We start from the raw sequence: 13,132 nt of genomic DNA, 5'->3' as shown, positions 1-13,132 counted from the left end.
GCAGTGCAGGGAGGAGAGGCAAAGGGAATGCCTTGTACAAAGTGACTCTCCCAAACCATGTGTAGAGTTTATGAAATGTGAACCCCATCCAGCCCATCTGAACCAAAAAGATAGAAATCTATTGGCTCCACTGGGGACACGGAATGGCTTCCACCTGGAAATGTGGTGACAAACAGGAAAATCTTTATTTTACCTTTCAACTTGTATAAGTATATATGTTTAATATGAAAGAAAAAGTGGGAGCTGAGGGAACTGAGAAAGTTATGTATAAAGAGACCCAATAATTCCACAAACTGAAAAAGGAAAAATAAAGGAGCAACCCAGGATTAAAATAAGGATTCATATGTTAAAGGTCGTATAGCAGGACATGTCACCCAGGGACCTCCTGGTGCCAACTCAGAAGAGGGCACGGGGTGCACAGGATTACAGGGATCCTGGTTCCAATCTCTACATAGTAGTTCATCAAAGGGAGTCATGTAAAGTCTCTACTGAAAGCTTGTGTCACATTGACCACTGTAATCACTGTGGAATGTATGTACAGATAACATGTAAGGAGTTATGTATATATACATACAAAATTATGGTCTGTGAGTTGGAGCTGGTCACCAGAAGGTGTTAAATAAGTTTCTTTCAGGCAGAGATGCTTATCTACCTGTCCGACTTTATAGGTGTGAGTACTGTATACTTCACAATGAAAGCCGATTTAGTCTGATCAAGAGATGAAAAGTCTCCAGGGGAGATTCTAGACAGGAAAAAATAAGCAGCAGGGGCTACCATGTTTACAAGTGAAGACAATGGATCATGGGACATGTCTGGGGTGCAGAGGTACACCCTGTTATGCTTCACCTAGACTGACAGTGTATTTGGTTCATGAGAAAAGGATCACAATCAAGTCTGGCTGAAAAATGCTGGAAAGACTTTGGGGTAAGCTAAACTTGATTTGACAAGGTTTTTTTTTTTTTGTTTTGTTAATTAAATCTAGGCTCTAGACTGCATGTTAGGATTTTGTTTTATATGTAACTATTTTTCTCCAATATTTCTACTTGCTGTCACTTGAATCTTTGCTCTTTGTTTTTACCATCTTGTTTTTACCATAAACATATCTAAGTGCTGTGTGTTAAGCGGAGCTCTGATAGGGTATAACTCGTAAGCTGGGTGTACTGTTCCTTTGCGAGCAGAGGATCAGTGAATTCTGTAAGTATCCACTGGGCCAGGGAATGGGTACTTCACGGAGATGCTTGGAGGACTCAGAGATTGGAGCATGCCCATCATTAACCTGTAAAGAAAGAGCGAGGCCTGCAGAGGCCTGGAAGGCAGTGCTTGTGGTGCTAGAGGCTGAACCACAGGAGTCACAGACCAGGATTCCTCACACTGAGGACAGGTGACAGTAAGGTGCCTCAATATCATGGGTATCCCTGGGAATGTAATGAGGATAAAAACAAACAACAATACATTTTAATAGCAAGCCCCTAACTAGTTATGTTTGGTTACATAAAGACAGATGAGCATGTATAAAAGGTGATAGGAGGATATTGGAAGAATTTAATATTTTCAAATTAAAATTCACATTATCAGTGGTAGGGGAAGCTCTGTTTTACTAGATAAGGCCAATACCACTTTTCTTGATTACTATGGAAATGATTGTTACTGACAGAAGGACATAATAATTTCACTTAAATGTCACTACATGGATTGAGTTGTTAATTATGAGCACATTCAAGGATTTTTCACTATCAGCATGCCATGCAATGGATCACTTATTGATCACTTAAGATGCATGAAAAGCAACATAGTAAAGAACTAGTGAAAATCAAATACAATGCTTCACATATAGATTGTGTGTGCTTCGTCAATGCCCTAGGGTAGTAGCTCTCAAACCTGTGGCCCCTAGACAGATGGCTGATCACCTGGTGCTGGACCTCCTCTTTGTTTCCAGCTGTTTTTACAGATACCTAGATATTTCACTACAAGAGAGCCAGGATGCCTGCAAAAGCCACTGGAAACAAGAAGAAGCCACACTAGTTGTCTTCGCAAGTAAGCTGACATGAGGAAACAGATGTTACCTTCAAGCAATATTATCTTTTTACAAAAGCAAATGCTGAAATTTCCATAGAGAAGAAGATGTGCAACTGACAGAAAGAAGGGTCCACGTGATTAAGAATGGGAAGTGGTCCACAATACATATTTTTTATTGAGGTGTGGTCCACATTGTAGGACCTATCACCTCTTTGGGCTCTTGATATAGCATACTAAATTTTATGGAGTTTACCACATTAGAAAGCTAAATTTGACAGGCCTGCTAGAGTTGCTTTTTAAAAAAAGAATAATGAAAATAACATTAAATAATTCACAATTCACTGCAGTTGATGCTAATTTGAGTTTCGTACCTGAAATGACATTTGGCACTTTTATATCTGCGGGCAAAGGCACTGGATCTTTTGAACTCTGAATCTTCATTACAGGAGAATCTGTTACAACAAGTGGTTTTGACTTAACCTCAGATTCAAGGGTTGTTTTTTTAATCTCTGCACTTTTATCCTCTCCCACAGCTGGTTCTGGAACTTGTTGCACATATGAACCAGGCTAAATTGCAAATGAACCAACCAAACAAAACAGAACAATATTTAGGTGTATGTTTATTATATTGTTGATAAAGGAAATTACAAAAGAGCTGTCACGTTTTAATAAATTATTTCCAGATATGCATTCTGTGTGTACAAACTTTCATACCGAATACACAGATATATGCCAAAAGAAATTAGTTTACTATATGCCTCAATTCACTTCATGTTAGATTCAAATAATTGACAATATTCCCTGATGATGTTAAGGTTGTTTGCATAAAATAGGCACCACAATAAGGGGACAGAAGATGCATTTCTGAACACTGTCAAGATACAAGGAACTTCAGTTTGATGTCTGGAAGCTTGTTTAATGGTTAATGAAAACTACTACTAAAAGACGGTTACTCACCTTTGTAACTGTTGTTCTTCAAGATGTGTTGCTCATATCCATTCCAGTTAGGTGTGTGCGCGCCGCGTGCACGTTCATTGGAATTTTACCCTAACAACACTCGGTGGGTCAGCTGGCCGCCCCCTGGAGTGGCGCCGTCATGGCGCCGGATATATACCCCTGCCAACCCAACCACCCCTCAGTTCCTTCTTGCCGGCTACTCTGACAGTAGGGAAGGGGGGCGGGTTTGGAATGGATACGAGCAACACATCTCGAAGAACAACAGTTACACAGGTGAGTAACCGTCTTCTTCTTCGAGTGACTACTCATATCCATTCCAGTTAGGTGATTCCAAAGACTTACCCTAGGTGGTGGGGTCGGAGTGAGATGTGGCAGAATGCAAAACCACTGAGCCAAATGCTGCATCATCTCTAGACAGTTGAATCAGAGCATAATGCGAAGCAAAGGTGTGGACCGAGGACCAGGTAGCTGCGCGACATATTTCCTGGATTGGTACGTGAGCCACGAAGGCAGCAGATGAAGCCTGAGCCCTGGTAGAATGTGTGGTGAGATGGCCCGAGGGAACATGAGCCAAGTCATAGCAAGTGCGGATGCATGCCGTCACCCAAGAGGAGATCCTTTGGGAGGAGACAGGTAGGCCCTTCATTAGGTCTGCCACTGCAGTAAAGAGTTGGGGCAACTTACAAAAGGGCTTCGTCCGTTCGATATAAAATGCGAGTGCCCTACGGACATCTAGGGAGTGCAATTGTTGTTCCCGTCACGATGAGTGCGGCTTCGGGAAGAAGACCGGAAGGAAGATGTCCTGATTGGTATGAAAGGCCGATACCACTTTAGGGAGGAATGCTGGGTGTGGTCGCAACTGCACCTTGTCCTTGTGAAAGATTGTATACGGTGGGTCCACCGTGAGCGCCCGAAGCTCGAAGACTCGTCTGACCGATGTAATGGCTACAAGGAAAACTGTCTTCCAGGACAGGTATAGCAGCGAGAAAGTTTCCAACGGCTTGAATGGTGGAGACATAAGTCTGGTTAAGACTAGGTTGAGGTCCCAGGTAGGGGCAGGGCAGCGTACTTGGGGGTATAGGCGTTCCAAGCCCTTAAGGAACCTGGAAACCATAGGGTGTGAAAACACGGAGCGGCCACTTTCACCTGGATGGAAGGTAGAAATGGCTGCCTAGTGCACCCTCAATGATGATACCGCTAGGCCCTGCTGTTTGAGAGACCAGAGGTAGTCCAGGATGGTGGGGATCGAGGCCTCAATGGGATTAACATTTTGTGTTTCGCAGCAGCAGGAGAAACGCTTCCTTTTGGCCAGGTACGTAGACCGAGTGGAAGGTTTTCTGCTACCAAGGAGTACTTGCTGCACTGGGGCAGAGCAACGTAACTCTGACTGGGTTAACCATGCAGGAGCCATGCCGTGAGGTGAAGGGACTGCAGGTCTGGGTGTTGAAGCCTGCCGTGGTTCTGAGTTATGAGGTCTGGATGACGAGGCAAGGTGATTGGGTTGGCTATCAACAGGTCGAGCAACATGGTGTACCAGTGTTGCCCGGGCCACGCTAGAGCGATCATGATCAGGTGAGCTCTGTCCCTGCGGAGCTTTAGTAGGACCTTGTGAACCAACGGGAATGGTGGAAAGGTGTAAAGTAGCTGGCTCTTCCACGGAATCAGGAAGGCGTCCGAAATCGAACCCCAGGAGAGACCTTGGAAGGAGCAGTACCTCTGGCATTTCCTGTTCTCGCGGGAAGCGAAGAGGTCTATGTGGGGAAATCCCCACTTCCGGAAGACAGAATGTATAATGTTCGGACGAATCGACCACTTGTGAGACAGGAAGGATCTGCTGAGTTGATCTGCCAGAGTGTTCCGAACTCCTGGGAGAAAGGACGCTACCAGGTCTATTGAGTGGGTTATGCAAAAGTCCCATAGTTGGATCACCTCCCGACAAAGGGGGGAGGATCGTGTCCCTCCCTGCTTGTTTATGTAGTACATGACCGTTGTGTTGTCTGTAAACAAATACTCAGACACAACGGCCCTGTAGGTGTTGCTGGAACGCCTGGCACGCCAGGCGGACTGCTCTTAGTTCTCGGACATTTATGCGTAACGCCAGCTCCTGAGACGACCAAAGATCTTGAGTGCAAAGATGTCCGAGGTGAGCACCCCAGCCGAGAGATGACGCATCCATCATCAGGGACACGGAGGGCTGTGGCGGACGGAACGGCAGTCCTGCACACAACAGGGAGGGCGTCAGCCACCAGTCGAGGGAGCCTAGGATGCTCGGGGGAATGGTGACTACTAGGTCTATGGCGTCCTTGCCTGGGCGGTAAACCGAGGCGAGCCAAGTTTGAAGGGGACGCGGATGTAGTCTGGCGTGCTTGGTCACGAACGTGCAGGCAGCCATGTGACCGAGGAGGCCGAGACAAGTGCGAGCCGAAGTTGTCAGGAAGTTTTGAAGGCTTTGTCTAATTGATACTATTGCCTGAAATCGGGGTCGTGGTAAACTGGCCCTTGCAAGACTGGAGTCCAGGATGGCCCCAATGAATTCTATTCTTTGCGTGAGCACTAGAGTAGATTTCTCTAGGTTGATCATCAGGCCTAGTTGCATGAAGAGGTCCTTGACGATGCCCACATGACAGGTGACTTGGGCCTCGGAGGTCCCCTGAATGAGCCAATCGTTGAGGTACGGGAAGACATGTATTAGACAACGACGGAGGGAGGCAGCGACTACAGCCATGCACTTTGTGAATACCCGAGGGGCTGTAGAGAGGCCAAACGGAAGGACCGTAAACTGAAAATGCGGATAGTTGACCACAAACAGGAGGTACCGTCTGTGCGGAGGGTAAATGGCAATGTGGAAATATGCGTCCTTCAGGTCGAGGGCGTCATACCAGTCTCCAGGATCCAAAGATGGGATGATTGTCCCCAGGGATACCATGCGGAACTTCAACTTTTTCATGAACTTGTTCAGTCCTCGCAGGTCTAGGATAGGCCTGAGGCCTCCTTTCATCTTGGGGATTAGGAAATAGCGGGAATAGAACCCCTTGCCCCTTAGGTCCTTCGGTACCTCCTCTATAGCTCCCATGGCAAGGAGTGTCCGTACCTCTTGCAAGAGGAATTGCTCATGAGAAGGGTCCCTGAAGAGGACAAAGAGGGGAGTTGGGAGGGAGGGAGTGAAATAAACTGGAGGTGGTATCTGAATTCTACCGTGCGTAGGACCCAATGATCTGAGGTTAATTGGGTACACACAGGGAGGAAAGGGGAAAGGCGGTTGTAAAACTGAAAAGGATCCTGGGAGACTACTGGTACACCGCCCTCGGGCGCACCTTCAAAAGTTTGGTTTGGATCCCGTCGTTGACTTGGAGGGACCGTTATTCTGACCCCCTTGAGGCCCAGACTGTCGTCTGCGGTTGCCTCAACCTCACCTCCTGACAAAGTCCTGTCTTGGTCTAGGCGGGGGGTAAGGGCATTGAGGTTGGGTGCGGAAGGATCTTCCTTGAGTCTGTGGTGTATGCATCCCGAGTGAATGCATAATCACCCGATTATCTTTCAGACTCTGTAGCCTAGGGTCTGTCTTCTCGGAGAAAAGACCCTGGCCATCGAATGGCAAGTCTTGGATAGTGTGCTGAAGTTCAGGTGGCAGGCCTGACACCTGAAGCCATGATATACGCCTCATGGCGATTCCAGAGGCCACAGTTCTGGCTGCCAAATCAGCAGCGTCCAGCGAGGCCTGGAGAGAAGTTCTTGCCACCTTCTTTCCTCCTTCCAATAGTGCCTTAAATTCTTGGCGGGAGTCTTGTGGGACCAACTCTGTGAATTTCCCTACTGCCTCCCAGGTGTTGTAATTATACCTGCTAAGTAGGGCTTGCTGGTTCGTCACCCTGAGTTGGAGGCCCCCCGCGGAGTAGATTTTACGGCCCAACAAATCCATGCGCCCAGCCTCCTTAGATTTTGGGGCAGGGGCTTGCTGGCCATGGCACTCCTGTTCATTTATGGACTGTACAACCAGTGAGCAGGGAGGAGAGTGCACATATAAGTACTTGTACCCCTTAGAGGGCACCATGTACTTCCGTTCCACACCTCTGGCCGTGGGCGGAATAGATGCTGGGGATTGCCACATGGTATCTGCCTTAGCTTGAATCGATCGAATGAATGGTAAGGCCACTCGAATTGGTGCATCCGCCGACAGTATATCTACCACGGGGTCCTCAACCTCTGGAACCTCCTCCACCTGGAGGTTTATATTCAGGGTGACACGCCTCAGGAGGTCCTGGTGTGCCCTGAGGTCAACTGGAGGCGGGCCCGATGAGGATGTCCCTGCTACCGCTTCATCCAGGGAAGAGGAAGACGAAAGGCCCGGGACGAGTGGGTCCTGTATGGTCTCCTGATCATCGGGGACGTCAGGGACTGGTGGGACCTGAGGGTCCGGTGCGTGGATGGAAGGTTCCTCTGTACCCGCAGGAGTGGGGCGGCTGACAGTGGCCTCTGGCACCCGGTGTTCTGATGGAACGGAGCGTGATGTCACTGCGGGTCCACCTTGGGCTTGGTGATATGCCCAAGGTGTCCAGAAGGACCACTGATGAGGTCCCTGGTCTGGGCCGTGGGTCTCTTGGAAGACTCGGCTGTGAGTATCCGAATCACAGTCATGTGCGTAGGAGGCACTGTCCGCATGTGATGATACTGATGTATGGCGAGACGGCCACGGAGGAGCTGAAAACACTTGGAAAGAGTCTCTGCGTCTGGTATCCGTCTCCACGCAGCACCGGAGAATGGTACCGGGCGTCATACTGGTACCGGGAATGAGACCGGGACCTGCGACCGGAGTGGTGCTGTGCTGGAGGTGCGGTGCCGTGAACGGTGCCAGGAGCTAGATCGGTGCCGAGAGTATCAGGTCGGTGAGCGCGATCTCAAACGGTGCCGCGAGTATGACCGGTACCGAGATGGAGAGCAGTACTGGGACTGCGAGCAGCATCGGGACAGAGATCAGTGATGGGACCAAGAACGCCGGCGGGACCTTGATCGTGTCGGGTGCCTTTCAGCGGTGCCGAGCGAGGATGGTCTCAGCAGGGCAGGCTTGCCTACTGATTAGATAACCCACACCGGCGATGCCGGGGGTTGAGGCAGTGCAGGGTCTGTCAGGGCAATCAGCTCCCTTCCTGTAGAGAATGTCTCCGGCGTGGAGGGAACAATAAGCTCAAGTACGGCATGTGTCGGGGAGCCGTCAAGCATCGGAATCGACAGCTCTTGTGAGGCCGGAATCAACGGCGCTGAAGTTGTCGGTGCCGCAGCAGTTCTCGGTGCCGGGCAGTCCGACTTAGGCGGGTGCTCTGACTGCAACGTAGGCATGGATGTCGCAGGAGTCTTGTGCCTCTTGACCCGCGGGGAGAGAGCACGGTGCCGGGCAGGCTTCTGGGCCGGCAACGGTTGGTGCTGAGGGGCCTTTGCGGTGCCGGTGGGCTCCGGTGCTGAAGATGCACTTCTCCCCGGTGTGGACTGTCCGGCGCTCGGTGCCGAGGGCGGAGGAGTAAGGGCTGCCTCCATCAGTAGCTGTTTGAGACGAAAGTCCTGCTCCTTTTTCGTCCGCAGCTTGAAGGCCTTGCAGATGAGGCACTAGTCTGCGAGGTGGGATTCCCCGAGGCACTTTAGGCAGGAGTCGTGAGGATCTCCTGTCGGCATCGGCTTGCGACAAGCCGAGCAGGGTTTGAAACCCGGTGAACCAGGCATGGGCCCCGGCACTGGGTGAGGGGAAAGGGCTAATCCCCAACCCCTCTTAACTATATACAATAACTACATTAAAGAACTAATAAAACTAAGTAGAAATATAGAAAATTGAACTATATACACAATGATGATGAAAGAACTACGAGAAGCTAGGGTGGTGGAGATTAGCTAAGCCGCGCCCCACTGTTCCAACGACCAACACGGGCGGTAAGAAGGAACTGAGGGGCGGTTGGGTCGGCAGGGGTATATATCCGGCACCATGGCGGCGCCACTCCAGGAGGCGCCCAGCTGACCCACCAAGTGTTGCTAGGGTAAAAAACTTCCGACGAACATGCACGTAGCATGCGCACACCTAACTGGAATGAATATGAGCAATCACTCGAAGAAGAACTTTTGATATACTGCTTTTCATCCAAGATACTCAAAAGATTTTACAAAGAAGGGGACAAGTCATTATCCCCTTTTACAGATGGAGAAACTGAAGCACAGAACAAGGCCAAAGCAACAGGTGGATTTACAGGAGAATGCCAGCCTTACCAAAGTTATTAAGAGACTTGGAGTTTGAATTATCACTAACCACTTAGATCAAGATAACTAACAAACCTCCTGCATATCATTCTTGATTAGTGATGAGCAACTGTTCAGTTTAGGGGCAGGTCTACGCTATAGCAGGGATCGACGCTCTGAGATTGATCCACCAGCGGTCGATTTAGCGGGTCTAGTAAAGACCCGCCAAATCGACTGTAGATCGCTCTCCAGTCGACCCCAGTACTCTACCCTAGATAAGAGAGTAAAGTAAGTCAACAGGAGATTTTCTCCCATCAACCCCCCGCGGTGTAGACCTCGTGGTAACTCAACCTAAGATAAGTCAACTCCAGCTACGTTATTCACGTAGCTGGAGTTGCATAGCATAGGTCGACTTACTGCAGTTGTGTAGATAAAGCCTAGGAAACAACAGACTTTATTTAGCAAAACTCTGACAGTTTATAATTCTTCTTACCATGACAGTTCTTATTTCCCTAACAGTTTCTCATGATTCAACTGAAAGAAAATACGCTTCAGTCAGAATTCTGTTCATGGTTGTCAATGGAAATAAAACTGAGGATTAACAAAAATGTCAAAATTATATCAGTGTTTTAATAGCTATATCAAAATGTTTGTTTGCTGGAGTAAACCAAAATATTTAATTTCTAGTCGATTAAACATTAAACTGTATTTCCATATATAGTGCTTCGATGCCTCATGCAAGTTGTAGTTTGGGCATTTTGTGCCCTCACTTTCTCCTACTGGCCTGGCTCTCTAACCAGAAGTGGGTTTGTTTTTGTGGATACAGACTAACACGGCTACCCCTCTGACACTTGTGAGCCAGACTACATCTCCCATGATGCAGTGTGGTCTCCTCCTCTGACTGAGTCGTGTGGTGCATCAGCGGAAATCTAGTCTGGCCAGTGAGCTGGGTGCACTGCAGTAAATGGAGCATGAGATGTCCAAATCTATAAGTTTCTTGTGTCTGTGTTCTCACAGGGAAATGCAGTTTCCCGTTGAACTGATTCAAAATGTTTTGTTTCTATCAAAAATGCTTAAATGAAATATTTCACCATTTCTGAAATAAAAAATTTGTTTTGAACTTTCCATTTGTGAAAAATATCGCTTTCAACTTTTCACCCAAATTCGGGATTTTTTCTTTCTTTTTTTTTAAATGTTGAAATATCAGCATTTCCCTCAGGCTAGAAATTCCAATATTTGCTCAGATCTAATTATTTATTAATTATTATTATTCAGATATACAGCCACATTCTCATAAGATTTTTTAAACTGTAAACTGGCATTCAGAACATTCATGTTTCCAAACTAGAGTAAGTCAAATTCACGAATACCTGGAATCATCAGAACCAATGGAAAATCTGCATTTTTTATTCACTAAAATGAAATGTCCTATTTACACTTTTTAATCACAATAAAATAGATATGTTCTGGCCAGCTGACACTGGACAGGCATCCACATGCTAAAAAGCATCACATTTTTCATACATTAGCGATATCAACAGAGGCGCCAAGGACTTATCCTGCAACCAATTACATGTGTTCTTAACTATGTTACCATGAGTAGTCCTACTGAAATCAGTGAGGCCACTCATACATAGAAAAGATAAGCATGTCTAAGTGTTTGCAGGTCCATGGCCTGAATAAGGAAAATGAACTATCTTCTTATGGTTGCATCTCCAGATCAATGAGGCCTATTAAAAAGGCAGTGGAGGGAAGCTCATCTAGCTGTTATGCATGCTGAATATGTTGTATAAGTAAACAGATTTCAAGGTCTATCAATCTGGGATTTGTCACAAACACTATTCAAACAATTTAAAAAAAAACACTTCTACTGTAAGCTCTTTGAGGCAGGGATTGTCTTTTTGTTCTGTGTTTGCACAGCACCTAGCTCAAGGGAAAACTGGTCCAGGACTGGGACTCCTAGGTGCTACAATAATACAAATAATAAACAACAACAACAGCAGCAATAAAATGAGGACCTTTGTGCCTCATAACACACTTCATTGTGATATTAAATAGTATCAACAAACACACCTGTATCTTTTTGCTTAAATTTGCATTTCAGAAATCAATCCAAGGTATTGAACTGAATGACTAACTGATCATTCTTTGGAAAAACCTACCTTGGTATCTTCTTTCTGTGTGAGTAGCACTTCTTTCATAGAGGAGTTTTTTGTCCATAGTGATCCTATTGCTTCATAGGTTTGATGGCTTGCAGCATATATTTTTTTCCCTGTTATCTAATTTAATTAGTTAAAGTGTATTATTTTAACAAGAAGCTTTAAAAATGGTAGGGTTCACAGCACATTTCAAGTAAAGCAAATATTCTCCTTTAATAAACTGTATAGCTCCAATACTGGAAGACAGGAAATCTGCATTTCACAAATTTGATGCACCTCCCCACACTCTCAATCTTATATTATAAATCATGTTTAAACTGGTATTGTAAATCGGTTGCAGTGCATCCATTTACACAAAATGGATTTAAAACTTAACCAGGGAATAGTGGTTTGAATAAATGAATGCACTGGAGGTTGGAACAGCAAGAAAAGTTAGACATATCGTACGTATGTTACAAACTTGAAACAAAAACATGACTAAATTTAGCTAGATTCTTTTCATTCATGCAAAGACAATCATAGCAAAATGTATGCCGGTTAAAACAAATCCCATGGTGAGGAAAGATACAACCAAGAAATAAAAGGACCTGACTGAAATTAACAAACATTGCTGTTTTGCTTCACAAAGGTCTGAATTTGTAAATTCTTATTCAGCCTGTAATTATTCAAACTTTGTGAGGTTGCAGCAACATCTGTGGAGTGGCTCTGTTGATAGAATCCTCCCTGGCTGCAGCTTATTTCCTCATTCACAGAGAACTATGCACAAAGTTCTGGTACTATGGTTATGTATACACTGCCCTGCCATTCGGACTGTAAGAGTGTAAATAGCAGTGTACCCCAAAGTGCTGTGCTGAAACTCCCCCATATGGTCACTACGTGCGCAAACTGAAAGATTCTTCATTTGCACTAACATAGTCTTGTCTAAAGAGCACTACATTTATGTAAACTAGGAATATTTTAGTTCACACCTACAGCATCCACACAGGGGAATTACAGGGCAGCACTTTGGTGCACACTGCTATTCACACCCTTGTAGCTAAACTGCGGGGCAGCATAGTTAAGCCCATAAAATCAATATTTTAAGTAGCTAGCCAACAAGTAAACTTCAAGATGACAGTCACAAGAAAATAGTGAGGGGGAATTCCCTGTTTTACATGGATCCAGCACTGGATGTACATTAAAAAAAAGAGCTTCAGAACTGCCACCTGTGTATCCATTCGGCAGTTTCTTGTACAGTATTATTTTAATGCATGGAAATGAGTAGCTGTTAAAAAATGCAATTTTCTGTTAATTAAAAATTTTATTGTATTGTATCTAAAAATGAAACTCTCCTTTCTCCAAGTAAGAATTAAATACAGAAAATAGCACTGTATTGGTCAAGTAAATTCAGCCATTTTATTCGTTTCTGATGGACATGTAATTAACAACTGTGATGCATCACACACACACACACACACACACAGTGTATAAACTGATACCAGGTCCATATCCTTGGAAATTAAATATGGCAGATGTGTTGAAACTTTCAGTCTCACTCAGCTTAAATATTAAAAATTTTGATATTTTCACCCTATGAAAGAACAAAACAAAACAAAAAAAAAAACTTACCTTAGCAAGTACTACTGACTGAGCTGGGTAACAAACGGATATAGCTAATGTGGTAAGTCCCAGCGGGTACGCAATTTTCTTAATTCTAGAACCTATGTAAACCACATAAATAATTTAAACAGGTACTAGATACAAATGAAACATAGTATAGGATAGCTACATAATTTTAACCTCCG

The 13,132-nt window shown here is 45.6% G+C and overlaps 1 protein-coding gene across 3 annotated transcripts in view; it reads right to left on the bottom strand.

Annotated features, from left to right (window-relative positions):
• Window positions 1–13,132, bottom strand: part of APOOL (apolipoprotein O like) — a 54,455-nt gene that overhangs the window by 1,490 nt on the left and 39,833 nt on the right. For all 3 annotated transcript variants that reach the window (XM_050965103.1, XM_050965102.1, XM_050965101.1), the window contains 3 exons: window positions 12,957–13,048; window positions 11,352–11,468; window positions 2,388–2,583 (listed from right to left, as the gene is read on the bottom strand). In XM_050965103.1, the coding sequence (XP_050821060.1) occupies window positions 2,388–2,583; window positions 11,352–11,468; window positions 12,957–13,048 (405 nt within the window). The remainder of the gene's footprint in view (window positions 1–2,387; window positions 2,584–11,351; window positions 11,469–12,956; window positions 13,049–13,132) is intronic.

This window comes from Gopherus flavomarginatus, chromosome 8 (assembly GCF_025201925.1).
Source record: "Gopherus flavomarginatus isolate rGopFla2 chromosome 8, rGopFla2.mat.asm, whole genome shotgun sequence".
In the NCBI taxonomy this organism is placed as follows: Eukaryota; Metazoa; Chordata; order Testudines; family Testudinidae; genus Gopherus; species Gopherus flavomarginatus.
This window is presented reverse-complemented; position numbering and strand designations above follow the sequence as displayed.